The 27119-nt window shown below is 42.8% G+C and overlaps 1 protein-coding gene across 4 annotated transcripts in view; it reads left to right on the top strand.

The window, feature by feature from the left end:
* The window catches only part of Elmo1 (engulfment and cell motility 1), a 515537-nt gene that overhangs the window by 192756 nt on the left and 295662 nt on the right, over positions 1–27119 (top strand). For 3 of the 4 annotated variants that reach the window (XR_005880782.1, XM_040755636.1, XM_040755637.1), the window contains exons 11-14: positions 862–906; positions 2203–2253; positions 3407–3529; positions 5932–6063. Coding sequence is in view for 3 of the 4 variants with exons in the window: in XM_040755636.1 (XP_040611570.1) it covers positions 862–906; positions 2203–2253; positions 3407–3529; positions 5932–6063 (351 nt within the window). In the remaining variant the exon portion in view is untranslated. The remainder of the gene's footprint in view (positions 1–861; positions 907–2202; positions 2254–3406; positions 3530–5931; positions 6064–27119) is intronic. The other variant, XM_005071815.4, reaches the window with a different exon arrangement.

A 27119-nucleotide genomic window follows, 5' to 3' on the forward strand; every position in this document is an offset into this window, starting at 1 on the left:
CCTATATCTGCATTTCCATATGTGTATTTGTATCATTTATAGTTTTAATATATTCCCTGCAAACTCTCATAATTATTCAAACAGTTCACTAATATTATACATATATCCACACAGAGGATGGGATACTTTTGTTTTCTCTCTGATCTAACTCCTATTCTTAAGGACAACTGTATAAAATCCATTTGATCATTTATCAAACCCCTTTAGTGTGCTGTGTGCTAGACCTTGTCCTTTGGGTTTGGACCACAATGAATGAGGCATCCTCTGTGCCCTTGAGGAGGCCCAATCAGAAGAATACTGGAAACAAATAATAAGCAGATGATGAAGCTATCTTATTTCACCTAACTCACTTTGAAATTGTGTAGACCAGTGAGCTACGTTTTCTTTTCCTGTTTTTGTTGGTCTGATTATTCAACGGCACTTTGATTTTATAAATAATTTTACAAAGTTTAAGGAAATAGTTGAAAGAGCTGTGGGATCCTTTGGTTTTTCCGTTTGTTATCTGAACCAAGAGAAGAAATATGAAATAGAAAAAGCCAGTGATCCTGTGTTTAGGTGGAAAGAGAGTAATGCTTTTTCTAGCGTGGGAGGGTGGGTCTTCTGGTTGCCATTCAGCTTGTCCCTGGAGGGGTACATAGTCCTTGATTTCGGTTTTAAGAGCACAGAAGAGGACCTCATTGGATTTGAACTTTAATGCCACCTAGCCACTTAGGATCTCCTGACAGCATAGCCACCCTTTGCAGTGCAGAGGGCCAGCAGGATGTGCCACCAAAGCTACCAGCTTCTAACAGAGTGCTCTGAATTTCCATCCCCTCTTCTCTCCTGCTTGCTTTCCTATCTTGGTGGTGATGGCGCTGTTAGGTTGATGTAGAGAGCAATGTTGACATCCTTGATTGTCCTCTGACTGTAAGTCATCCATATTTCCTTTGTCAGCCTAGATAAATGGGCCCTGCTCTCCCGGTCTGCTCCTGCCCTCCTTGCCTGAATGTCCCCTTCTTATCTTCCCTCCTTATGCTCTGGATTCTCCCAGCTTTCTGCAAATTTACTTTAATCTTGGTAGAATCTAGTCTGCTTTGTGGTAGTTTAGCGCCTTCTCTACTTGGTGAGCATCGCAATGCCAAAAATACTCCCCAACAACCACAAAAGAGAATATTTTGGTGTCTTCCTGAATATAAGCAGTATTTTCATATTTGAAAGTTTCAAGGCTTGTTTTGACTAATCTTTCCTTAGTACCTGCTGTTGTAAATACAATCTTTGAATCAGTCCTCTTCAGTGTGCTTCCTGTGTCTATGAGAGGAAAGGCTTTATTTCAGCTTACAAGTTACATTCCATTATTGAAGGAAGCCAGGGTAGGAACCCAAGCAGGAGCCATAGGGAGGCTCTCATTGACTTGCTTCCAAGCCCTTGATCGGCTAGCTTAAGCATCCCAGTTCCAGCTACCTAAGGACAGCACTACCTTCATCATTTAGCAATCAAGAACATGCCTTACAGAGAGGCCCACAGGAAAATCTGGTCAAAACACTTACTCAGTTAAAGTTCCCTTTTCCTAGGTCTGTCAAGTTGACAAGCAAGATTAACCATCACAAGTCCATTTAATAAATCACCCCAAATCCTCTATACCAGTCAAAAAAAGGCCAAGTGCAAAGTACAGAGGAGAGGCTGACCCTAGGTAATGAGTGTGAGCTCCAGCGCATAGTATCTGTTCACTTGCATAGCTTCCTCCAAGTCTAGGGTCTGTGTTCCTCATTCTCATTTTGCACAAATTAGGATGAACTGCCTTTTGGCAGACTTTAAACATTTGACTTTTTCTTTCCTTCTTTTTTTGGGGGATGGGGGTTTGGTCTGCTTATTTAACAGTAGTTTCCTTATAAGTGAATTTACAAAGTTAAAAAAGGGAATGGTAAGAGCTGAGGAAGACACAGAGACAATCCCACAGGGACAGAACCATGTCTGTCCTTTGAAGTGTTAGCATTTTTAATTCTTTGTTTTTAGAAAAAAAATTGAAAAAAATTTTCTACTTTGCTTTTGGACATGGATTTCATAATCCAAGTGGAATGTACAAAATTGATTGAAATTGGCTATTTCCTAAGAAATACTGCTGATATACAGTTACGAAGCACACCCAAGGATGAAGTCATTCCTGCCATATTGAAGTGAGTCTTTCTAACTGAAGCCTTTGGTGGCCATGTTTTTCTTTCACAGGAGATGGCTAATATCTTGGCTCAGAAGCAGCTGCGCTACATCATTTTAACAGTGAGTACCTGTGTGCTGAAGCCACTGTGTTGGGGAGAGATGACTTGGAGTGTGTGGATTGTTCTGTGATTTGCCACTGGAGTTTATCAGTAGGGCCAGGCCAGGAGAGGGAGTTTGTTTTGGAATTGGCACAAATAGTGCTGTACTGTAGCAGCTGCCTTGTGTTGCTAGAGGGCAGCTTCTTCCTGCTGGAAGAAGTCAAGCAGAACATACTCAGGGCATCAGATTTACTACAGGCACCTCAGCTTAGCTTTGCAGGAAAAAGAAATCAGGAACTACTTGACTCAAAAAATCCACCAAAATGAGCTTGTATTGTTTCTGACGGTAAAACTAGTTGGAAGTATGGAAGGTCCTGAGAGAAGGTCCTTAAACTTCAGCGGAAAAGAAGCTCACAGTGTTAACCTTGTGAATGTTTAGAGATGAACCAAATAGAAAGTTCTTTACTACATCCTTAACCATTATTGGAAGGAAGCAAGTTTAATGTTTACCAAACAGTCCCAACCCAAATCTGATGTTATAATTCTGGAGTTCATCAAACTTAAACACACACACACACACACACACACACACACACACACGAAATATAGGTTTTACCCATGTTTAGGTATGGAGAAGAAAACCGATCAAAAGGTCACTGCCACTATATAAAACAACAACAACAAAAGCTTGTGACTTAAAATTCACCAAAGGAGTGTCATATTCTACAAGAAAGGATGTGCCATACCATGGGAATCACACAGAAGGAGGACACAGGATACAAGAGAACTGCAGAAAATTGTGAGCCAGAGCCTGTACTGTAGTTTCCTAGGAAAGGGATGCTTTAAGGAACACATTCCAGCAATGTGGCTTTTCAGGTTCAGCACTGGTGATTTCAGTGGGCTATGGAGTTTATGGGTTGTCTAGCCTCAGGGTGCCTGGCTCTGGGTGTTTAGGACACTGGAAGTGTAGCCATAGCCCTCCTACTTTATATATGAAAGTTGTCCTGTTGTGTTATCTCTGCAAACTGTCTGGGTCTTGGGCTTGGTTGAAGGTTCTTCAGGGTAAGGAAGTTCTCACATGTCAGAGTTTCAGAATCATGGCAAGAGTTAACTTTGTGGCCTGAATTCTTTTTTTACTAATTTTAAAAAATATAATTTGTCAATCATGTCTCTAGCATGTCATCCGAGCACAGCGGGCCATCAACAATGAGATGGCACACCAGTTATATGTTCTTCAAGTGCTGACCTTTAACCTTCTGGAAGACAGGATGATGACCAAGATGGACCCCCAGGACCAGGTGGGTGGGTACTCCACACAAGTGAAAGAACGACAACGACAGAGAGACAGTGTCATCAAATATCTGTCCTTGAGCTGCCCTGAAATCAGGAGCTTTATGTGATTTTTATAATTGTTCGATTGTCATCTCAGGACTTAGGTATGTGATTTTAAAGTCTAGGTGAACCTAGGATCAGCAAATAAAATGAATGAGTTATTCCAGGGTCCTGTACACATGCATATTCTTCCTTTATGGTTAAGAGTTTGAGAGTAAAGCCCTGGGATCTTGACCATAATATATTAAATGGAGTCAAGTTGCCAGACAACTGAGGGGCTATGGAAGGTCATGTGTGGCATTAATTCTACAAGTGGGGAATGTTTCCATTCTCCAGTATCTTAAAACTATGGGTAGAATTCTAAGGAAGACCTCTTCCTTTTCCCTAGTGACCCCTCATTTCTAGGCTGACGTTTTTGTTGCTTGGCTGTTTTCTCTAATTCCCTGCTACCTCTGTCCCTGTGTATACAACAGTCTGTTTCCACCCAAAAGGCTTTGAGGGAACTTCCCTGTAAGAGGAGGAGGGAGAGGAAACAGCTGGGAACCCTGCCCCTCCCCTGCATACATTTTTCAACTCAAACAGTGCTGCAGCTTTGGAAAGGAGAACATTCATTATTGGCACGTGAGGGCCTGATCTATTGCAGATGTGGAGCTGCACGTGTGGAGTGTGGGGCTGTTGCAGCATGTCATTCATGGGGAGAGCCTTGTGCTGAAGAGTGATGGCTTGGATAGGCCAATGACTGTGCCCCATTTTTTTATTTGCCAGGCAAAGCATGGTAATCCCAGGGAGATAAGACAGTTTTGCTGCTTGAGAGAAGGAGACTAGTACATCTTAATATAGAGTGAGGGGGATCAGTGCATTTTACTATAGAGGAAGGGAGACCGGTGCATCTGAATATGGAGAGAGGGAGGGAGACCAGTGCATCTTAATATATAGACAGGGAGATCAGTGCACCTGAACATGGGGAGAGGGAGACCAGTGCATCTTACTATGATGGAGCAACACTCTTCGTTTGTAAACTCTCCCTCTTATTTTACTGAAAAAAATGCACATGGCATAATTTATCATTTTAACCAGTAACTACATTCACATTGTTGTAGATCTCACTGTATTCATCTCCAAGCTTCTTTCTATGTTGCCAAACTGAATTTCTGTGCCCATTAAGCCATATTTGCTCTTCCCCCAATGCTGCCCTCCCTTCTGCCTCCTTCTAAATCACTGTTCTGCCTTCTTTTCCTATTAATTTAACTACTTTAGGAAGACTCAATAAGTAGAAAAAAGATATCTGTCACTTTGTGTCTAGCTCATTCTTCTCTAAATTTTTATTGTAGATATTTATTTTTTAGATTAAAATATAATTAGTTACATTATTTCCCCCTCCCCATTCCCCACCTCCAGGCCCTCTTATGTACATACTTCCCTTGCTCTCAAATTCAAATTCATGGCCTCTTTTTCTTTAGTCCTTGTTATGTACATGTGTATTCCTAAATACATAAATGCAACCTGCTCCATCAATATAAAGTTACCTGTGTGTGTGTGATTTCAAGGCTGACCATTCAGTATTGCATAACCAAGTGATGTGCTCTTTCCTGGGGAAGACTATTTCTCCCAGTCTTAGTGTTCCCTAGTTATTTGTAGTTATTTGTCTAGGCTTGAGGCCTCATGAACCTCCCCCTTCCACATTAGCGTGTCTGCTGGCATTGTCCGTGTTCAGGTATTCTTTAGTCAGCCATGGTGAGCCTTCATAGTTGTAGCTTCTCTGATATTTCTTGGAGACAGAGTCTTACAGCATATTTCTAAGGTTCTTCCATGTGGTAATGTGTTAGAAATTTGCTCCTGTCTGAGGCTAAGCAACATCCCACTGTTTGTCTGGAACCATCCTCACCCTTGGAAGGACACTTGGCATTGTTTCTGTCTTTGGGCTCTTATTTTTATTGTGTGCTAGTTTCCATGAAGTCAGGCCTTGATGGAATGAGATCCCTTCTAGCCCAAATACTGCTCAGGAACCTTGTGTGCCTATTACTTTGTTTCAAGAAAACATTACTCATAGATTCTCCAACTTAGCCTCCTCCAATCCCAGCCCTTGTGTTGTATTTGGGGCTTTTATGTAGGACCGCCCTGACTAATATTTATCAGTACTGCAAATGACTTGGCTGAAGGATAACTGTAGATTAGTGCCAAGCCTAAGCCGCACACACACGGAGGAGTCTGCAGAGCTCTAACTCAGGCCATGGCTTTCTTCTCTTCTGCCTCGCCTGAACGCAGCGATACATTTAGACTCTGAGGAAAATGGGGCTCTTATGTCACATCACGCAGTGAAATCAGCTTCCTTTTTCACATCTTGTCTTTCCCTCTCTAACTCCTTCAGGCCCAGAGAGACATCATATTTGAACTCCGAAGAATTGCTTTTGATGCGGAGCTGGAGCCTAGCAACAGCAGTGGCAGCATGGAGAAACGCAAGTCCATGTACACGCGGGATTATAAAAAACTTGGCTTCATTGTAAGTACTCTGACTCCAGTCAGCTGTCTCCTCCCACCCTCCCCATCTGACCTCAGTCACATCGAACGTGTGGTCCTCTTGTGCTTTACAGAAGAGTTTCCACATTTCCAGATGTTCAGCTGGTTTAAATAGGATCACATGAAAATCTCTCCTGGCTCTGGTGAAATGGAATAAGTTACACAAGTGTGACTAATACTTCTCTTGTTTATCCAGTTCTGATTAAGGGTAATGGAGAGTAGTTAGCCCGGAATGCAGTGAGCCTTCGTGAGCCTCCTTCATAAGATGCTGTGGTTCTCTTGAGTGGAATGAATGGTGACAGTTCTAGGATGCATCTTATCATTGGGCTGGTGATTGGATTACTCACACAGCTTGATTCCATATCTAGAGAAAGCTGGACGTCTCCTAGAACTGAGTCATGATGAAATTTATATATAGTGTTTTGAAAGTGTCATTTTGCTACAAATGTTAATGGGTTGTTACACACATACACACTCACACACACATACACACTTTACAAATGAAAACACAACATGTATTGTTATGATTGGTGCCTGCATTCTACTCCAACCTAAAGCATCACCAGTTTGGGAGTGACCTTTAGGTAACTTGAAATTCTGCAGTTGTAAAATTCGGTTTCCATTTTAAACTCTATCATTAATTACACAAATAAGATTTTGGCTTTAGTGATTAGAAATCACTTGGCAGTGTTTTTTATTTCAGATACTTTTTCCTGGAAAAAAAATCCCAACGAGTTTTTGATTTGCCAGGTTGCTTTCAATAGGCATCCAGTAATTCATATTTTATCTAGAATGGGTCAAAGTGACCATCTTTCAGCCTTTTTTATAATGCCTCTTTAATTAAAAAAATGCCCAAGCTATTGGTTTTATAGTGCAAATCCAAATAAGAATATTTAATAACATATTTAGCTTTGCAACTTATTTTACAAGCATTCTGGCAGGGTTTGTGTATTCTACCATCTCATATCTTTTGATGAATTCAATTAGCTGGTGACTTCCCTGTGTCATGGTATCTGTGGATGTCCCCTCTCTCACCTTAGTGTTGGTCCTTTTCCAGAGATGCAGCCCAGTTAGGTGGACAGCATCCATCTCCCACCTCGCCTCACTGCCTTTTAAGTTTTCCTTCTGTATGGGGAGGGCAAGCCATGTCTATTTGACTTGGAAGCAGTGCAGGATCATCTGGCCTTTTTTACACACAAATTGTCAAAATCGCCACATGGAACTCATCCTGGCACCGATTTCTCTTGAATTATGTACCAACTAGCAACTAAGTGCTCTTTCTGTGTACTGTTTATCTGTCCAAGGTCTTGGTGGACCTAGAATGCAGCAAGAAAGCCAAGGATGCTTGGTTTCTCTGAGAGTGAAGGTGCTTGAAGGGGCATCCTTGGTGTTTTTAGCCTGTGTATTTATATCGAAAGCCAAGGGATAAATGGATGAGTGATTTTCCTCAGTATTTTGCTATCTGACCTAGCACTATTGACAAATCCTTACACACTCCCATTTCCAGGTATAGGAGATTCTTGACCTTCTGTCTAGTGGGTGTTGTGTTTCTTAAAATATGTGGTGGTCAAGGATGGGGCTTTTTCACCAAAAGTCAGTTTGATGTGGTTCTGAGGATTCTCAAATTTATACAGCACTTTCCAGGAAGAATCTAAAAGTTATTTTAGGGGGAAAAGGCATTCACTAGAGAATAGCTTAGAGGGAATGCTGCTTTCCTTGACTTTTTTCCCCATGATTCTTTAATTTTCACTTAAAAAACATCCTTAGAAGTATCTCCCAAAGTCCAGGCCAGGTTCTTGCATCAGAAGGTTAAGAAATTGGAAAGACTGTTGAGTAATGATCTATGGGGAAAATGAGCCAACAATCTTGACAAACATGCTTCACTGGGGAAACCGGGGTCAAGAAGAAACAGGCCTGAGTGCAGATACACAGGCTCATTCTGCCACCTAGCGGCCACTCTGCAGAAACGCTGCAGGCTGGCTGACAACTTTCCCCACCTGCTGTAGTCTCAGCAGACCTGTGTTGAATTATTTCAGTGCTTCCAAAACAAAGACTATCCTGCCTGTCAAACTCTGAACTTGAAAGAACAGTCTGATGTTTGATGTTTGGATAATGTTTGTATCTCTTTGAATAAAAGTTGCATTTATAGGAGAAATTTAATTTCTTGTTTTGTTTCTTCCCAGTAGACAGCCCAGGAAGCATTGAATAGACAGGTTCTTAGGAGTGTACGGAGGCCAGGTTTGAGCTTCTCTTTTCCGAGCCATGGGCTATGATGGCCGTCTTTTAACACGCATGTGATTAGCTCCCTCAGCTGCAGACTGGGCAGCAGCTTTTTATTTCAAGGTTACTGGAATCGAAGGGGAGCTTGGCTGTGCCAGACACTACCTTCATTTCGGGAATTACATGGTTTGGGAACCATAGGCACTGGTAAGGTTTTATGTTTTCCCAGTGTATTAACCAGGGTTCCCTGGAGGAATAAAACCAATAGGCCGTGTGTGTGTGTGTGTGTGTGTGTGTGTGTGTGTGTGTGTGTGTGTGTGTGTGTTTGTGTAGGGGAGTCTTCCTACATCAAGCAAGGCAACTGGGACAGTTATGTCGTGATACTCCTCACTCAGATGACTCTAACTTGTGGCACGTTGACATTAAAACCAACCTTGATACCAACCTAGAAGGGCCTGCTGCTCCAACAAGGCAGAAAAGACAGTTTTTAAGGATGTCAGTTTGATAGAGGAGGTAGATAGATTTTACACTCCTTGGCTCACCAGCCCGAAAGAACAGGGCTTCCTAATAAAATAATTCTAGGATATACATATAGTTTAAGACAGGGTCTCACTATACCAGAATCTTGATGTAGAGTTACTGTGTGGCCTGTGTTGTAAAGCTACTGTGTGGTTTGTAACAACTGAGAGAGACGCCTCCCTTTAACACGAAGCCGCTTGATCTTGTAAGATGGTTATGACTCTTAGTTTCAAAGGGCCAGGTCCCAGAGAGAGAAGAAGCAAATGGCGCTGGGTGCTAACATTCTTCCTGAAATGGAGGAGCCACGAGTTCATCTATAGAAAGACCACCAGGGCACCAGCCACACCTCACGGCCTGTGAGGACTGTGGGGAGCAGCTTTAAAATTGGTGACAGTTGTAGCCCTGGCCAGGGCTCTGTTAGTTTCTTTCTGACTTGGCTTTGAATGTGGGATTCATGAATTGAGAAGATGCTGTGTTGAGTCTTTGGGGCAAGCATTAGCAGCTGTCCTAAGCCTTTCTTTTTGCTTTTTTCTCAGTCAGGCAGAAAACTGATTAAAACTTTGTTTTTTAAGCACAGTGTACAATGAGCTTTGTTGAAAATTGAACCACTTTCCCATTGGATCAATGAGATAATTGGGTGGGATTACTAGTCAGTTCTGTGACTTATCTCCTAGTTACATATGTAACCATGAATAATAGTTCACAAAAGCTGAAGGACTCATCGTACCTCTTAAAATTCTATACATTTTAACTTCATAGAATGGTCCATTGCTCCCCAGGGAAATCCTGGCTAATATTTGTGAGGATACATGCTCTACCTACTGCTTCCTACCCAGGGAACTCGTGGATGTAAATGGAGTTCTTTTTTTTTTTTTTTTGGTTTTACGAGACAGGGTTTGTCTGTTTTGGAGGCTGTCGGTCCAGCCTGGCCTCGAACTCACAGAGATCCGCCTGCCTCTGCCCCCCGAGTGCTGGGATTAAAGGCGTGCGCCACCAACGCCCGGCTGTAAATGGAGTTCTTAATTAGTCTAAGTAATACAAACCCAGAATCAGATACAGAGGAAAATGCTGAGATATCAGAGAAAAAGAGCAAGCTACTGCCATACCTTATCTCCTTAGAATCACAGCAGACAACACAGTGAGTTCCTGTTTCTCCCTGTTTATATTCTGTTTCTGCCCAGCCATCTCACTTCCTGTCTGTCTGTACAGACCTCCAGACCTCTACCGTTAGGTAGTGGCAAGCTCCATTCTCTAATGTTTAGCACCATGCCCAGCTTTGTATATAGTTCTTATGAATTCACAAGCAGATACTGCGTGGGTCTGGTTCTTGGGGAAGAGTTCTTACCTCTCTCAACCTCATTGGTGCTTCACTGCAATCATGCACATTCTTTCCCCCTCCAGCATGCTGCACACCCAGTTCTAATAATTTTTAGATACAACATTGTTTCAAATTGAGGTCATATGGACTTAAAACAATTTAAAAAATTTTGGGTGGTTAGAGAAGGGGGTGGTCTGGCAAGGTTTAGGAGAGGGGGAAGACATGATCAAAATTATTATATCAAAACAAAACAAACCAGCAACAGGAAGAGCAACAAAACACAGCTAGTTTAATCCCTTGCAAAGCCAGAGCAGAAATAGCCACCAGGTGGTGCAAAACCACAGCAATTAGCTCCCAGCCACCCTGAAGCTCTGGCTGATACATGCCTGGTGCATTGCATGAGAGATTGCTGTCAAGTCATGGGCCTCTTAGTCTCCAAGGCTGCATTGAAGGCACTAGAAAGAGGCATTCGAAGATGTCTCACTGTCCTCCTTGTGAAATGGAACTTGACTTCTGTGTCTGGGATACAACTTTTATCGGCTCCTTCATTTCTGGAGTCTGATTTTCAGTTGTTTCTCTTCCTGCTGCTCTGAAAGTTTCTATGTGAGGCATAGTGCATCTAGATTTACTTTGTTGTCCTATCCTGTTATGGTAATGCTACACAATGTACTTGAAATGGAAACTCCAAATCAATATTGACTAAACAACACCAGTAATGCATTTTGAGGTTTTAAAACATACTCCATTAAACCATGTGGCAGCAGTGCCATCGAGAGGTCAGGGGTGGTAAATGGAGTCAAAGTGAGCCAGGGTGTTGGGTAACTGAACAGTGCTCTGGGAAGCTTGGCCTGACTCCGATGGCATTTCTTGTCTAAGTAGCACCTTTTGACCATCATGTCCAACATTTTCCTTTAAGCTGTAAGGCTGGGTATATTCTGTGGTCTTTCTTTGTTGGCTTTGTTCAGAGCAGGTAGAACACAGTTTACTCTGGTTTCATGTTCAGTTTCGTGTGCAGAGGCTGCACATGGTTGTTTAAAAGTTTTAGTTGACAAAGCAGCAGAAGAAAGTGAAAGCTGAAGGCTCTCATCCAGAACCCAGAAAGACATCCAAGCTCACTTCTCATGGAAGCAAGCAAGTGCAGTTCCTCACTGGCCCAGAGCAACACACACTGACACCTGAGGTCTGGCATGGTGGTTTCACCCAGGGCCCAGAGAGACACCTGAAAGCCATTCATAACTTGTTCTGTCATATAGCTTTCCTGTCCCACTACCCTGGAACTGAATTGTCACCACCTGAGGTGGAGAATCAGCCCCATGTTTCCTTTTGTTGAAAGCATGTGCTACCATTGCCATTTCTGTCCATTTGGAGATTTTATGGATGTGATGTGTTCCTTTCTCCTCTTGACTCAGCAAGGGGGGAGAACAGTAATGACAATGTAGAATAACCCTATTTCAGGGCCACCAGCAACCTGACATTGATGCTGTGTGGAGAGAGAATATATGGATAATTGCACTATTACAACATTTTTAAGGATGCATTTTGAAGGGAAGTAGTAAAAACAATGAACTGTTACTCATTGCCATGACAACATCTGAGTTTCATTCTTCCTGTAGTTTTAATTTTTTAAAGAATTAATCTTAGCTCTAGACAAAGTTTCCCAGGGTTGGTTATTGGGAGTAGGAAGAGGAAACAGGTTTATTCTACTGCTGGTTTCCCAGCTTCCTTCTATTTTAGGACCTGCTGCTGCTGGCCTTGGAAAGGAGTTTTCTCCTTTTAGAGGTAATCTGCTTTCTGGCCGCTAGGCAGCGCTCCAGAACAAAGTCATGTAATAGGAAACTCCAAGGATGAGAAAGAGCAACTCTGTGCTTGAGGAGCATTTAACCTGTGATGTAGGTAGTTCTAAAAGTTTCAGGAGGATTTTCCCAATCTGTAGTCTTCTTCCATTTTTAGTTTTAAATCTATAAGAATCTCTCTTATAATATGGTTGTGACGGAAGGCAAACTTACTAACATATCCATTATTCATCTCTTACATTTCATTTCATATAAACCTTGGCAGCTTTTCTTTGTAAATGGAACTCTGGATCAAAAAAGGGATGGTGAATGGGGATGAAAACAAGAAAATAGAAGGGGCTAGAGGTGTTCTTAGGAGTAATCCAATTTTACTGGAGATGAGTGTTGCATAATGTTTTTATGTCCTGCACTGCCTCTAACATCAGACTCCAGGTTTTGTGTCTCTGCTGCATTGCTTGTCAGTTGTTGACTGTGCACAGTTTATTTAATCTTTTAATGGCACATTAGCAACAAGGGTACAGTAGCCTTACTACACCGTGTGTGTGTGTGTGTGTGTGTGTGTGTGTGTGTGTGTGTGTGTGTGTGTGTGTGTACAGACCATAGGTTACCTCCCAGAGTCATGGCCAGGAGCTGTTTGTGTTGATTTTTGAGTTAGGGTCCCTCACTGGTATCTGGTGCTCATTAATTAAGTTAGGCTAGTTTGCCTTTGAGCCCCAGGGATTCTTCTGCCTCCACCTCCCTGGCACAGGAACCTAAGCTGAAGTGACCACAAGCACACATACACCACTGCATCCACTTTTCCTGCGGGGCCTGGTGATCAACTCATGTCCTTAGGTTTGTTCAGCAGGCCATTGAAGACTGAGCAAACGCCCTTCACTAACACAGCCTTTCTACTCATATTGCTATCTGCAGCTGATGGTTGGAATGAGCTGGATGAGTCTTTATCTGACCATAGCCAAGTGAGTTAAGGAGTGAAAAGAGGAGGCTTCAACACCAGACCCAATCTCTGTGAATTCTAGGGAATTTTCCTAAGAATGTTTATAAAGTAGGAATTTATTTTTTCTTATTTTGATCATTTATCACACATCTTTCATGGTGAAATAGTTTTTGTTTACTAGTGAGGGTCTAGCCTTAGGCACATCATTAAGCATGTCTCTATAGACTCATTCTACTCGAGTATCTGTTCTTGTGGAGACATGATTTGTATAAGCAAGAAAGACTCAAAACCATGACATATATTAAACTTATATTGCTACATACAATGTAAAGCTTTTGAGTCAAATGATCCTATCTATGATATATTTTTGGTGTTGGAGAAAATGTCTTGCTGTATGGTCCAGGCTAACCTCAATTTCACAGTCATGCATCACCTACCAAGTGCTACAATTACAGGCACACAAGCATATACCACCATACCCAGATTCCACCGTACTAGGACTATATGCATGATTAGAGTTTAACTTAGGCTGAGCATCTAAGAGATTCCAGATCATAAGTTCAAGTTCCTCAACCACTTACCCTTTGCTGTAGGTGATATTTGGATTTTGGAGAATTATATCAGGGCATTCCAGATAATGGAGCTGAGTGTTTTGGGGGACAATTAATTGCTGATGAAATGGCCAGATTGGAGACTCATAACCAAGACAGAAGCTTTCCATCACCTTTGAGTTTGACTGTTTTGAGGAGAGCAACGTGAGCTGAACATGCCCCGTCCTGGGACACTGCACAGTTGCAATACATTTTCTTTTGTTCTTGTTTGCCTAGTGCCCACCATTTGCCGGTGTCCTTCCTAACTCTGAATTCTGCGTGATGTGAACTTACTGGCCATATTCGCTTGGACATATCTGTTTCATGTCTGTCAGGGAGCTGGAGCTGGGAGCTGACTCTGTGGCGTGGGATTCTAATTCTGTGGATGGCATTTTGGATGTGTAGGAAGATTGTCAAAACCTTTCCAATGGAAAGGGACAGAACCAATTTGAGAATCACATGGTTATATAAGAGCTGTCCCCATGCAGGCACCTTGGCTCACTCTCTGTTTTGTTCTTCTTCATTCTGAAGAAGAGAGTGGACGATGGGAGGAATTTTCCATGTACTTCTGCAAACATGCTGACATTTGAATGGTTGTTTTGACATGGTACTTGGGGCAATGTAGTGACAAGGATAAGGACTGCATATTGGACCTTACTACCTTTGCCCTTACTTAAATTATTGCATTCCTCGAGTGGTTAGCCTGCTGAACATAGATCTTTGGGTGGTTTGTTGCAGGGGTGGGGTGGGGGTGGGGAGGATATTACTGGTTTTTATCACTAAAGGGTTGCCCCTGCTAGAAGCAGCATTTTGGGATCTTTTCAAGACTTCAGACACATAGGTCCTCCTGTAATAATATCTCACTTCATCTGAGACACGAGGCATAAATGTCTGACATAGATAAGCATGGTTTTCCAGTTTCGTAAGTTTGCAGTCCCCCTTAGGGAGCTTCAGTGTTCAGCTGGACAAGGACACCCAAGCCTTTTGTTTTCATTCTCCTGCTGTTTAACCCCAGGTGCACACTACAATGGAGGCAAGGCAGAGAAGATGAAAACAGCATATCTCCTTATGACTTTTCTGGGCTCCCGGACACTATAAGGGGGATAGGAAAGACACTTTGCATGCCCTCTAGCGTCCTTGAAAAAGTATCCGATGATTGCTTTACACTGGGGTTACACTGTTGTGTATAGTGTCTCCATCAATGCGGAATGAACACCAACCCTCTTGACTTTCCACGGGGGAATATATACAACACTTCTCAAACGGAACCGGTAGGAGCAAGGCCACAAGTCTGTTGGGTCCAAAGTCGAGAAGTGCTTGCTTGTCATTTAAACAGCCTTGCAGCCTGCTTTCTGTGGGTGCTAAGAGACCTTCCTAAATGTGACAGCAGCAAGTGGCAGCACTTCTGTCTGCTCCCAGCTTCCCTGCTGTGTGCCACCAGAGGATTGTGAGCACACAGGATGAAAGGCCTTGGTCTGCAGAAGCTGAGCATGTCTAACAGGGACTGTGTCCTTTTCCTGCTTGTTTGCCTCTGCTATTCTCAGTGCCGGATTCATTGCTTCCTCTTTCTGAGCTTTCTTTGTCCTCACTTTTCTCCCTGATTTAGAGACCCATTTGCATTCCCTATTTACCCTTCTCTGGAGCCAAACAAAGTAGCAGAAGAGAAAGTGAAAAGACAAACGTTTTGAAGATTCAGTTGGTAAATGCCCATCACCCTTTATTCAGTAACAACCCAGGCATTGGTCTTACCCTCACCACACCCATCTCTCATTGCTCAAACAACATGGTAAATTTACTAATTAGGTTCTCTTGATCAGTCTTCAGGACTTTCTATGTTTACCTAAGAAGTAATGCACTACGATTTTCCTTCTTAGTTCCACAGAAAGGCTTTGCCATATTTGCAGGGCACCTAGTTCCTTGTTATTCCTGAGCTAGGAAAACGATGAGGGCTGTTATGTGGGAACCAGTGTGGCTCTCCATCTAAAGGGTCACTGGAGAGCATTTGTTTGGGAGCAGGCCTATTGAAAGAACAGTCAGATGATACCTCAGATAAGAAAACTCAGGTCTTAACCTTCTCTCTCATCTGAGGAAAACATTGCAAGTCCTGAAGCGCCTTGGAGAAAACCCATCTCTAGCTGGTTACGTGTGGGTAAGAATTCACACCAGCTATTAAAGACTGAGGAGAGCTTTGTGGATTCCACTGTCTGGACCACTGAGAAAGGGTATCTCCCTTGGTTACCTTTATAATAGATGATGCGATGCAATATGGTCAAGTTGACTTTTAGTCTGGTCTAAATATAAGAACCAAATTATCTCGTGCATTTGAAAAAAGTCTAGTTATTAACATTTATGATATTTAAGACTTTGAATAAAAAACTTCACGTCACAAAGATGAGTTAAGGAAAGGCTAGACCTCTCTAGCACTCAGTTAATGAACACACTGCCACTCTGGGCCTCCACACATGCTGGTTCCTCTGCTTGAAGTCTCTTTCTTCTCTACAGTTCTCAGCCCTGCTATTGCTTCTCTAGTAGAGCGTGGTGCGGGCTGCCCTAGGTCTAGTCCCTTCCCGTTTCAGCTCTCACCACTTTGCACTGCCAGCACTAATTCCCCAATCCGATACCCTTCCATGGCAGTAGGACCTCATTTGCTTGGCACACCCTTGCGTCCATCACTCTGTACAGTACCAGTCTTCAATAGACATGTGATGAGTGTATGTTAAATAAACAACTTAACAAATGAATTAGAGGGGCAATGAATGGTTCTCCATTTAAGAAAGGACAGTTGTTTCCTTTGTGTATACATTACAAGTGGAGTCGTGTGTGTGTGTGTGTGTGTGTGTGTGTGTGTGTGTGTGTATAATATGGGAAATAAAGACTAAAGTGCCCTCGAAGTTCACAAAAGGAATATAAATACCATGCTAGTGAAATCCATAGAATTTTCTAGTAAAGAGATGATGAATGTGAGTAGGCTGTGGTGAGGTGGGTGAGCAGGGGTGATGGTGGGTGGGTGAGCAGGGGTGATGGTGAGGGGGGTGATGGTGAGTGGGTGAGCAGGGGTGATGGTGAGGGGGGTGAGCAGGGGTGATGGTGAGTTGGGTGGGTGAGCAGGGGTGATGATGAGGTGGGTGGGTGAGCAGGGGTGATGGTGAGTTGGGTGGGTGAGCAGGGGTGATGGTGAAGTGGGTGAGCAGGGGTGATGGTGAAGTGGGTGAGCAGGGGTGATGGTGAGGTGGGTGATCAGGGGTGATGGTGAGGGGGTGAGCAGGGGTGATGGTGAGTGGGTGAGCAGGGGTGATGGTGAGTTGGGTGGGTGAGCAGGGGTGATGGTGAAGTGGGTGAGCAGGGGTGATGGTGAAGTAAGTGAGCAGGGTGATGGTGAGTGGGTGAGCAGGGGTGATGGTGAGGTGGGTGATCAGGGGTGATGGTGAGGGGGTGAGCAGGGGTGATGGTGAGTGGGTGAGCAGGGGTGATGGTGAGGGGGGTGATGGTGAGTGGGTGAGCAGGGGTGATGGTGAGTGGGTGAGCAGGGGTGATGGTGAGGGGGTGATGGTGAGTGGGTGAGCAGGGGTGATGGTGAGGGGGGTGAGCAGGGGTGATGGTGAGTTGGGTGGGTGAGCAGGGGTGATGGTGAGTTGGGTGGGTGAGCAGGGGTGATGGTGAGGTAGGTGAGCAGGGTGATGGTGAGTGGGTGAGCAGGGGTGATGGTGAAGTAGGTGAGCAGGGGTGATGGTGAGGGGGTGAGCAGGGGTGATGGTGAGTGGGGGAGTAGAGGTGATGAACTGGGATAAAAAAGTTGAAGAATATAAATTTTCTTTCTATTTTTGCTCCTTTAAATCCAGATCATGGAAAAACATTTGCTGGAGCATTTGGTGTTTGGTAATTTTTAAAGTAGCAAATAGTTTTAAATCATTATGGCTAGAACTGAGGATTTCACAATTGTGTGAGTATACAGAATATGCTAGGAACTTGGGAAAGCTTGGGGGTAATGTTGGTGAAGACCTTGAATGGGGGCTATGGAAGTAGAGAGGGAAGAGTAAGTGTGAAGGCAAAGGTACAGAATGTTGGGGTTGGTGACTGTGTCATGTAGAAGAGTTTGTATGGACAACAAGTGGGGTCACTCTTCCCATATACAGGACATATAGCTTTGACCCAGGGGTGAGGTTTGCCTTTATGGAACTGAGCGTGTCTGGCCTGAATGTGTCCCCACAACCCAGATCTACATGCTGAATCCTCAAAGTGCCGCTGGTGCTCCTATGGACAAGCTCAGTGGGAGCCCATTTGCCCCTTCCTTGCTGTGGGGACAGTGTTCAAGGTGTTGTTTTTTGAGTCCTCACCACACATGGAATCTGCCGGCAGTTTGAGGTTGGACTTTTCATTGGTCAGACCTGGTGGAGAGAAAGTTTTGTTCCTTATGTCACCTGATTTGAAGTGATTTATGAAAGTCTCCCGAACAGAGTGAGATTGAGGACATCTGAATTACTGATTGGCCTTCCCTTTGGCCCTGTCCAGAAAGCCATTCAAAGGCTGAGAAGTACTTAAGTCTTCACAGTTACTCAAGAGACACTGTCCTGACCAGTGGTTTGTTATCTAAAAAAGAAAGCTGTGATGGAAAGAGAAAAGAGAATTGCCTCTGTCTGTGGTATAAACCCCACACATTGGGTCTGGGGTGCCTTTCTTTACCCCTTGCTATTATTGTTTCTGAGTACTTCGTGGGTGGGCTGAGCCCCAGAGCATGCTGGTTTGTAGAGGATGAGCTGAAGAGAGAACCTGAGTTAGACTTTGGCTAGAGCCAGAATTTATATTCATCCAGGAAGGGAGGTGAGCAGCCCTGCACGGGGGCTGTAGGCTACTGCCTACAGTTGGAGGAAGAAGGAACCAGAGGAGAAAGTTGGCGCAGATGTAGGCCAACGAGGGGAGGCTGCCACAGGAAAGAGCACACTGAACGCCACAGAGAGAGGTGGGTAGATGGGAACTGAGGGGTGCAGCATTTGTAGTATAGCAAGAGGAGGATACCCGGGTGACCTTAGAGAAAGTGGTTACAGGAGGCCGTGTCCCGTGGGCCTATTTCATATGAGTCAGTTAGAAATATGCAGGGTTTCTGCATGGCTGAACACCTTTTCATGAAAAGAATTTTTTTGTTATAGGGACATTGCAGTTATGTTATATAAATTTTAGGATATATTAGAAAAAAGAAAGAAAAAACACTACAGGTTTACCACCTTCACAGAAAAACTGCGAGCTTTTGTCAATATCCCTCTCTGTCCTGTGTACACGTGTCCTTTCATTTCCTTCCTATGCACAAGTCCTTTCCATCTCCTTCCTGTGCACACGTGTCCTCCTGTCTCTCTCTGTGCACATATTCTTCCTGTCTTTTTCTGTGCACATGTGTCCTTCCAGTTTCTTGTGCACACGTGTTCTGCCTGTCTCTCTGTACATGTGTCATTCCTGTCTCTCTACTGCACACATAGGTCCTTTCCATCTCCTTCTGTGCCCATCTGATGTTTTCCTGTGTACACATGTAAGACAATTAGGTTGAATGCTTAGGGTAAATTCTGGGAGTGTGTGTATTAGATATGCTTCTGTGTGGTCATGTATTCGTCTCTGCCTGCATAGGGTTGTGTGATCATTCATGTACACCTCTACCAGAGAGAGGGAAAGTTATAAGAGAAAACTGGAAAGGGATGGCCTGAAACTCTTATTTGTTATAAGAATTAGGGAACAGAATTGATAGTTTCCTATAAAAAGCCATTGGAGCTGTCCTATTTTTAGGTCTCCTAGTGACTCAACACTGTATATGGTGTTCCATTATTTTCAGTACAGAGGATGAGTAAGTTTGCCGCATAAAGCTACTGGTTACCAAGGAGCTGCATTGGAGCTCCCGGCCATGCAGGGAGCTACCCTGAGTGGGGACTCCTGTACTGTGTCATTTGGATGCTCCCTTTATCTCTGTGATCAATGCCTCTATCTCTCCTCCTTGCATTCCTAATTATGTAATAGTGTCACCCCCCTCCCATGAGAGAAGAAATAAGCTCCAGCCTGGGCTCTACCTGGCACAGGGGTTTACCTTCTCTGAGCCTCTCCTCTCCATTTCCTTGTCTGCTTCCATCCCAAAGAGACTAAGGCAGAGGCCTCCCAGGCACTGGGGATCACACAGTGGTACTACCCCAGTGAACAATATCCTATTTTGAGGTTTTCAAGTCCCTTACAAAACCATATCTGAACGCACATGTGCAGTTTTGTTCTGTTGTGGGTTTAGCCATGGACATTTTCTTTACCCCCTTTAACATTTATTTTGGGAATCAATATGATGATGTCCCAACAGGGGAAGTTTGGAGAGTATATGTGAAAAAGCAAAACAAACACTCAGGGAATCACCCCACTTTCAACAGGCCAGCCATGTGTCAGATCTATACCTTTCCTTCGCTGCACTTTCTTGGAGTTGTGAGTTTTGCTGTTGTTATGAGTTGTTGTTGTTGTTTGTTTGGGACAGGGTCTCATTATGCAGCTCTAGCTGGCCAAAAACTAACAGTGATGAACCTGCCTTATACTTCCTGAGTTCTGGGAGTCAAGGCATGTGCCACCATGCCTGGCAGAACTGTGTATTTGTGTGTTTGCTTCTCAGGGTCTTTCTGCAGAGCCCAGGCTGTCTTCTTGCCTCATTCTACAGAGTGTGAACTCTGTAGTTTGTTCCTACCATACCTAGCTTCCAGAACTGTGCACCCCAAATGTCCATATGTTATCAATAAACTTTGATAGGTAGCATTTCATGACAAGGTTGACCCATGGTTTAGGGACAGGTTCTCCCATACCTGTGCATATGTGGGTATAGACGGAAGTTTCTGCCGTGCCCAGACTGGCAGCTGTTTGGTCCCATATAAGCACACAGAGACTTATATTAATTATAAACTGTTTGGCATATTGCTCAGGCTTCTTGTTGACTAGCTCCCTTAATTATTAACCCATTTCTGCTAATCTGTGTATCTCCATGTGGTCTTGACTTACTGGTGAAACTGAGTCTCTTGCTTCTTCAGCAGCCAAATGGTGTCTCTTTTACTTTGCCTTTCTCTGTTCCTGTTCAGATTTCCCATCTGGCTAAATCCTGCCTGCCCATTGGCTGCAACAACTTTATTCATCAACCAATAATAGAAGCATGTAGTCACAGCATACATAAGGACATACCCCATCATGTGGGGGAATTTTTACATTCGAAAAAGGATTCTGTAAACAAATTTGTGTGACTTTTGTCTACACTTGATTATTTCCTTTGGCAAGATTAATCATAGTCAAAATGTGAGAATGTTTGTGAAAATATTATTTTAAATTAAATTTAAATTATTAGTACTTTTAATTTAAAAATTATATTTTAAGTACTTTGAATTTGTATTTTTAATTAACTATTTTAATTCTTTAAAACATTTTTGTGTATCTCTCTCTCTCCCTGTGTGTGTGTGTGTGTGTGTGTGTGTGTGTGTGTGTGTGTGTGTGTGTCTTTCTGTTTATAATATATGGGTGTGGGTTCCTGCAGAGGCCAGAAGAGGCCACTGGGTTCCCTGGAGCTGAAGCTACATGCCATTGTGAGCCTTCCACTTGGGTGCTAGGAACTGAACTCTGATCTTCCACAAGAGCAACAAGAATTTTTAACCACGGAGTGGTCTATCAAGATTTTAATTACAGAAATTTGTATTTGATTTTAAAATTGTTTTAATTCAGAAAGAGGTGTTCATTGTAGACAACTGAAATGACTTAGAGAAAAGCAGTCACCTTCCTCTGCACATCAAGCACACACACACACACACACACACACACACACACACACACAATCACTCACCAAAACAAGCTGGATATGCATTTTTCAGATAGTCTTCATGTTTATAGAATTAGCTATAATTTCACTAAAATGTGATTATATTGTGTATTTTAAACCAAAGAAAAATAAACTATAAATTTTTCTAGAGAAAAGTTAGAACAGGTGATTTTCGTGTTGTGGGCTTAGCTTTAGTCAGACAGGCAGTTATAGATGTCTGACTGCTTATATCTCTGTTCCCCCTCCTGCAGATTGGGTATTCAGGCCTTCCTCTTATGCTGGTCTAGGAGTTAGTGACAGATGATTATTGCAATTCTGTAATATCTATCTGAGATCAACATCTGTGCAACCAACCAAGGTGTCTCTCTGAGCACTTTTTCTTTCTTCTTTCCTTCTTTCCTTCTTTCTTTCTTTCTTTTTTTACAGCCAACAGCCTGTCATTAGCATAATGTTTGTTTTATTCTGGTACAGACATTTTATCACCTGAATTGCAGTTCATAAATATTAGCCTATTAATCTTTTCTGCTCCTGTCTACCGTGAGAATGTCTGATAAATAGCATTATTCCTTTGTTACATACGTCAAGAATAAAACAATAAAGTAAATCCCTAGGTAGGCAATGGTTTGTATAGCTGTGAAATGATGCAAGGTGCTCTGATCACATAAAAATCTTCAAGCTTTTTGAGAGGATTAAATTCTACTTGATATATAAGATCCAAGCTGTTGTGTCCTTTTACTCAGTATTTCACTCAGCAGTGTGACTTGTGACATAAATCATAATGATCAGACTAGAAATGATCAAATAACATGCTAAAAACATGCTTGATTTACTCTGAAGAAACCTGCCATTTTTTTATTTTTAAATTTTAGAAGTGTGTCATTGAAGATTCTAGAAACCAGTCTCTTCATTCATTTAGGAGATTATTTAACTAAGAGACAGTCTTATTTCATGTAGTCACCAAACACCAGCTTTTGGAGTGGCCATAGTTGTATAAGTGTGTAGCCCCTGAAAGTGACCATCTGCCTTTATCCCTTCTTTGTTCATATCTGTCCTCAGGTTCCTTTGACCATTACTATATCTTCATTGAATGATTACACATGTTATGGAGACCATTTTTTCTTTTGATTTAGAGCAAATGTAAATTTCTTCTTCTCATGAGCCCTGGGGATTCCTTCAAGGATGTGGAAGCATCTTCCAGTATTCAAGCAAATATATTCATGTTAGAATTCCATCCTCTTCAGAAAGGAAGTCTGGTGTTTAGAGATTTAGTTCCAGGGTAGAGTGCTTGCTTAGCAAGGTGGGAGGGGCTGTAAGAGGTGATGGAGAGAGAGAGAGAGAGAGAGAGAGAGAGAGAGAGAGAGAGAGAGAGAGAGAGAGAGAGATTCTGATGTCTTCTAAGGTCAAATGGCATATCTCTGCTGTCTGACCTTTGTGTACATTGCACTAAGAATTACTTTTTTATTGGAATGTGTTTGAACCTTTTCATGTAATAAATAATCCATCATCATTAAAGTAGCATGGTTTCACACATCACATGCAACATTCTTTCAAACATTTTCCTACTTTTAAGTGTATGTATCTGTTTTAAAACTGTTACCTGCACTGTCACAGTGCATGTATGTCTATTTTCATCACTACCTTTGAAGGCTATTTTCAAATCCTACCGAAACCCCATCAACCCACATCATTGACTTGGGCAGACTGAAATAATCTAGCTGTAGACAAAAGATCTCAATGTAGACAAGGCAGCAGCCCCAAAAACAGTTTTTGTTTTGAGCACAGACCAGAAATCGTCTGCCAAACTAAAGAAAGCATTGCTCATGAGAGAAAACAAACAGAATTCAGGGTCTCCACAACTGGACACTCACAACATCTGCAGTATGTTTCAGAACACATGAAGAACAAAGAACAAAGAAAACCAGGCACATCCAATTCCATGATGAGCCAGGTGTTGAAACTGATAGATGAGGAATGTAAATCTACCTGTGAATTATCCCCACTGGGAAAACAAACATGTTTTCACAGGTGAACATCTTAGCAGAGAAATGAAGAGTCTCAGTAGAGAAATAGAAACAGTGGGAAGCAGCCAAATGGAAACTCTGGAAATGAAAAGTATAGTGTCTAAAATCCCCAAGTATGTGATAAATCTGTAAATGTAAACTTTTAACCTATATAAGAATAGGCATGATGTCATTCCTCCATCTCCTTACATTTGTACTAGTGAATTAGAAGCAGACAGGGAAGTTCTGTCCATCTGGTAGACCTCATTCTCCTGGGAATATAAGTAACGAAGGGGCAGATTTGAGCTAGGCTGCACAGGAGGACCCTGGCTCCTCTGTCTCCTGTATGACCCTCTTCTTTGTGCAGCTAGTGTGTCAGATGTTTGTAGAGCAGGTTCCATGTATGTCCTTAGCTGTCACGAGGCTCTGAGGGTAGATTAGCCTCCAGATGTATCCATTCTCTTCCACAGCAGAGTTGAGTGTAGCCTGAACAAATGGGTAAATCTTTGATTTCTCCATCGCTATTGTTACCCTTCTGACTGTTTCTCTTAATTGTCATGTGTTTATTAAGAATGCTTTAAAGAGGATTTGATAGAAATTGCATTAATTCTTGCCTCATTATTTACTGACTATGAAGGATGAATATTTACTATTTTCAGCAATCAGGTTGTGTATTCATCCTTTTCTCACCCGATCCCTACTTTTGTGTTAAATGTTTTCCTCAACAACTTCAATTATTCACTTCATCCTTCAGGAAGATTCTTATGATACTCATCCCTAAATTTTCTTCCTTTAAAATCATTAGCCATTACCATATCTGTTGACTTTTTTATTGTGTTGTGTCATCCATTGTACCATAAGCATCTTAGGTTCTGTATGTTAAATGTCTCTTCCATGTGTTCACTCCTCCTGACATTCTTAAAACTTTACGTAGCAAAGGAGAGCAAAGGTATGGCTCCTTCGTGGACCACCAGTTTCGGGGAGAAAGAAAGACTAACTGTTTGTATGTGTTCATGATTAACTGCAGGGCTCTCTTCGGTGTTTGTCATGCTTCTTCATTTATACTTCCTGGCAAAGTAGGTGTTTTGTCCTTTGTCTTAACTCACAAGTGTTCTCTGGGTCTCACCCACAAAAAGAAAGGGCTCCAGGAAATCACCAATGATGTTGCCCCTGGATGCTGCTGCTGCTGCTGCTGCTGCTGCTTCTTCTTCTTCTTCTTCTTCTTCTTCTTCTTCTTCTTCTTCTTCTTCTTCTTCTTCTTCTTCTTCTTCTTCTTCTTCTTCTTCTTCTCCTCCTCCTCCTCCTCCTCCTCCTCCTCCTCCTCCTCCTCCTCCTCCTCCTCCTCCTCCTCCTCTTCCTCCTCCTCCTCTTCCTTCCTTCCTCCTCCTCCTTCCTTCTCTCCCTCCTCCCTCCTCCTCCTATACTAAGTATCTTCAAAAGAGAAAGTTAAGAAAAATCGGAAGTGCAGATGAAAAGTTCTTTTAGAGGAAGAGTGGCCTCTGTACCTTCCCATGTTGTCACTGTAACCTTTATTCTTAACAGAATGCTCAAAGGAGACATTTCAGTGGGCACACTATTTTCCTGCCTGAGACCTGTTCTGTTGCCAAATTTCCACCAGGTCTCCACACCACAGTCAGTAAGAAACTATTGTAGTAGTTGCTTTGAACCTAATTTGTATGTAGTATACACCCATACCATACCGACATTGCTTAGAGAAGGATGTGAACGGTCTTTCTATGAAGGGCTTATTGCCTGTTACTGCCACAAGACGGCAGCATCTTCGCATGGTTTTGCACACACTCCTTGGAGCCTGAGAGCAGTGTAGAGTGCAGACAGGAGACTAACACCAAGCCCCTCCCTATTTCACTCATCTGAGTCTGATCAGTTTGGGTAAACCAACAGCATGCCAGCTTCTAGTTGCTCTATCTTTTGTTTTAGAGGATGGGGTAGATGAGAGGGAGAAAATACATCTTACATGTTTTCATACACATTTAAAACACTTATTACATTATGAAAACAGTTGCTTCATGTGCGTTTAGTATTCTTTTCTCTGAGAAAATAGCCAGTTCTTCCCTCTGTCCTGGCTGCTATGTTCAATACCCATCTCACTCATAAACTTTTTTCTGATATGTGGATTACAGTGCTATGACCTAGATACAAGGCTGTATGTATACCACTCAGTTTACTTTCAAATAAGTTGGCATCTTGTTTGTTAATGAGGTTTATATTTCCATCAAAATCCATGGCTGACATGGAGAACTTCAGAGGCAACAGATCTGTACGCAAAGGGCAAAGATGCCTTCAGCAATGGCAGGCCATTCAAGTGATGCTGAGTAACTGGCATGAGCACAAAGAGGGCAGCTTGGTAAACTCACTGATCTGAGGAATGAGGGAGAACCACTCCTTAACCCACACTTTACCAAATCTGGACAGAAGTGGAGAGTCTGTTGACTTCTGAGCGGGGTCCGTCATTGGTCACTGGCCAGGTTGATGCCTTTCCATGGAAGCTTATTTGTGCTACTTATACCCATTTGGCAACTGCGGTCTCCCAAATCAGGGATTTGGAGTCTCTGGTCACTTTTATTTTTTAAGAATGAATTGTATTATTTTAAATTTCGTGTACCTGTGTGTATCTGAATGCAAGTATGTGCACACAAGTATAGCTACCCGTGGAGGTCAGGGCTTTCTAATCCCCTGGAATTGGAGTTACAGGCAGTTGTAAGTCATGTGACATGGGTGCTTGCAATAATTATTGTTATTGTGATAAATCACAGAATACAGCCATTTTAAGGTAAAGAATCCATTAATTGCACTCACAATGTGGTATACCGACATCCTGATGCCAAGAACCATTCTAGTTTACCTTTTCATTTTGATTCAACTTTAAATTGGAGAAAAGGTATAAGAATAGTTCAAGAGGAAATCTTTTATGACTGTCAGTTAAATGCACCCCTTCTTTCCATCACTCATCACTGGTTAGTATTTCCCGTCTTTGTGTCTCTGACTGTGTATGTAGGCACATGCCAGTTCTCTTCCACGCTGAAACTCTTGCAGGCATGGTGAGGCCCTGGGCCCTGTGTCTCTACAGACTGTGCCTGACACTTCCCTAGCAAGGCCTGTAGTGTAGTTCTCAAACTCTGAAGATATACTGTTAATACAGTACTCCGTTCCAGTCTGGCCATAGTCTTTCTCAGAATTTCACCAAGTGTCCTCACGTCTTTTTCCTGGGTGCAGGATTCATCTGCAGTCAGAAGCTGTGCCTGGCTGCTCTTCTCCGTGCCTCCTAATCCAGAGAACTGCTTTGTCTTCCTTGACCTCCTTGCATCCTGAGGAGTGTGGCCCTCTCAATTTGAGTTTGTTCACTGCGTGCTTTGCTGACGTTCAGGTTTCTACTGTGTCTTAGGCTGTACTTGCTCTGAGGAACTGCTTCTTGGTTTTCAGTATTAACCTTATAAGCATTGGTAATTACACTTCCTCCAAAAGTGTGTGGGGTGGCATCTCCTAGTTTTACTGGGTAAAGCTACTATCAGGTGATAGCAGATTGCATTTCCCCAAGAGCACATTGAGAATCTAGAGCTTAACTTTGTATTCAGGAGTCTATAACTAGAGTTTTATGACATCAAGACCCTTAGGCAGAATGGAAAGGCCATGCTGCACTCTGGGTAAAGTCACTGTTCTTGATGTGTCACCAAGGAGTTTGCTGTTGCTGTGCTCACTTCTCAGATGTTGAGTGGGAATTGGCTGTGTCAGTTGTGATAACTAGGTCAGCCTTCCATGGGACATGAACTCCTGAGCCCAGTGACTGGGCTCTCATCTTTCCGAGGCAGGATGGCTCACTGTCCTCCATGCCCCCTCTCT

Source organism: Mesocricetus auratus, unplaced genomic scaffold, assembly GCF_017639785.1.
Source record: "Mesocricetus auratus isolate SY011 unplaced genomic scaffold, BCM_Maur_2.0 Super-Scaffold_100013, whole genome shotgun sequence".
NCBI lineage: Eukaryota > Metazoa > Chordata > Mammalia > Rodentia > Cricetidae > Mesocricetus > Mesocricetus auratus.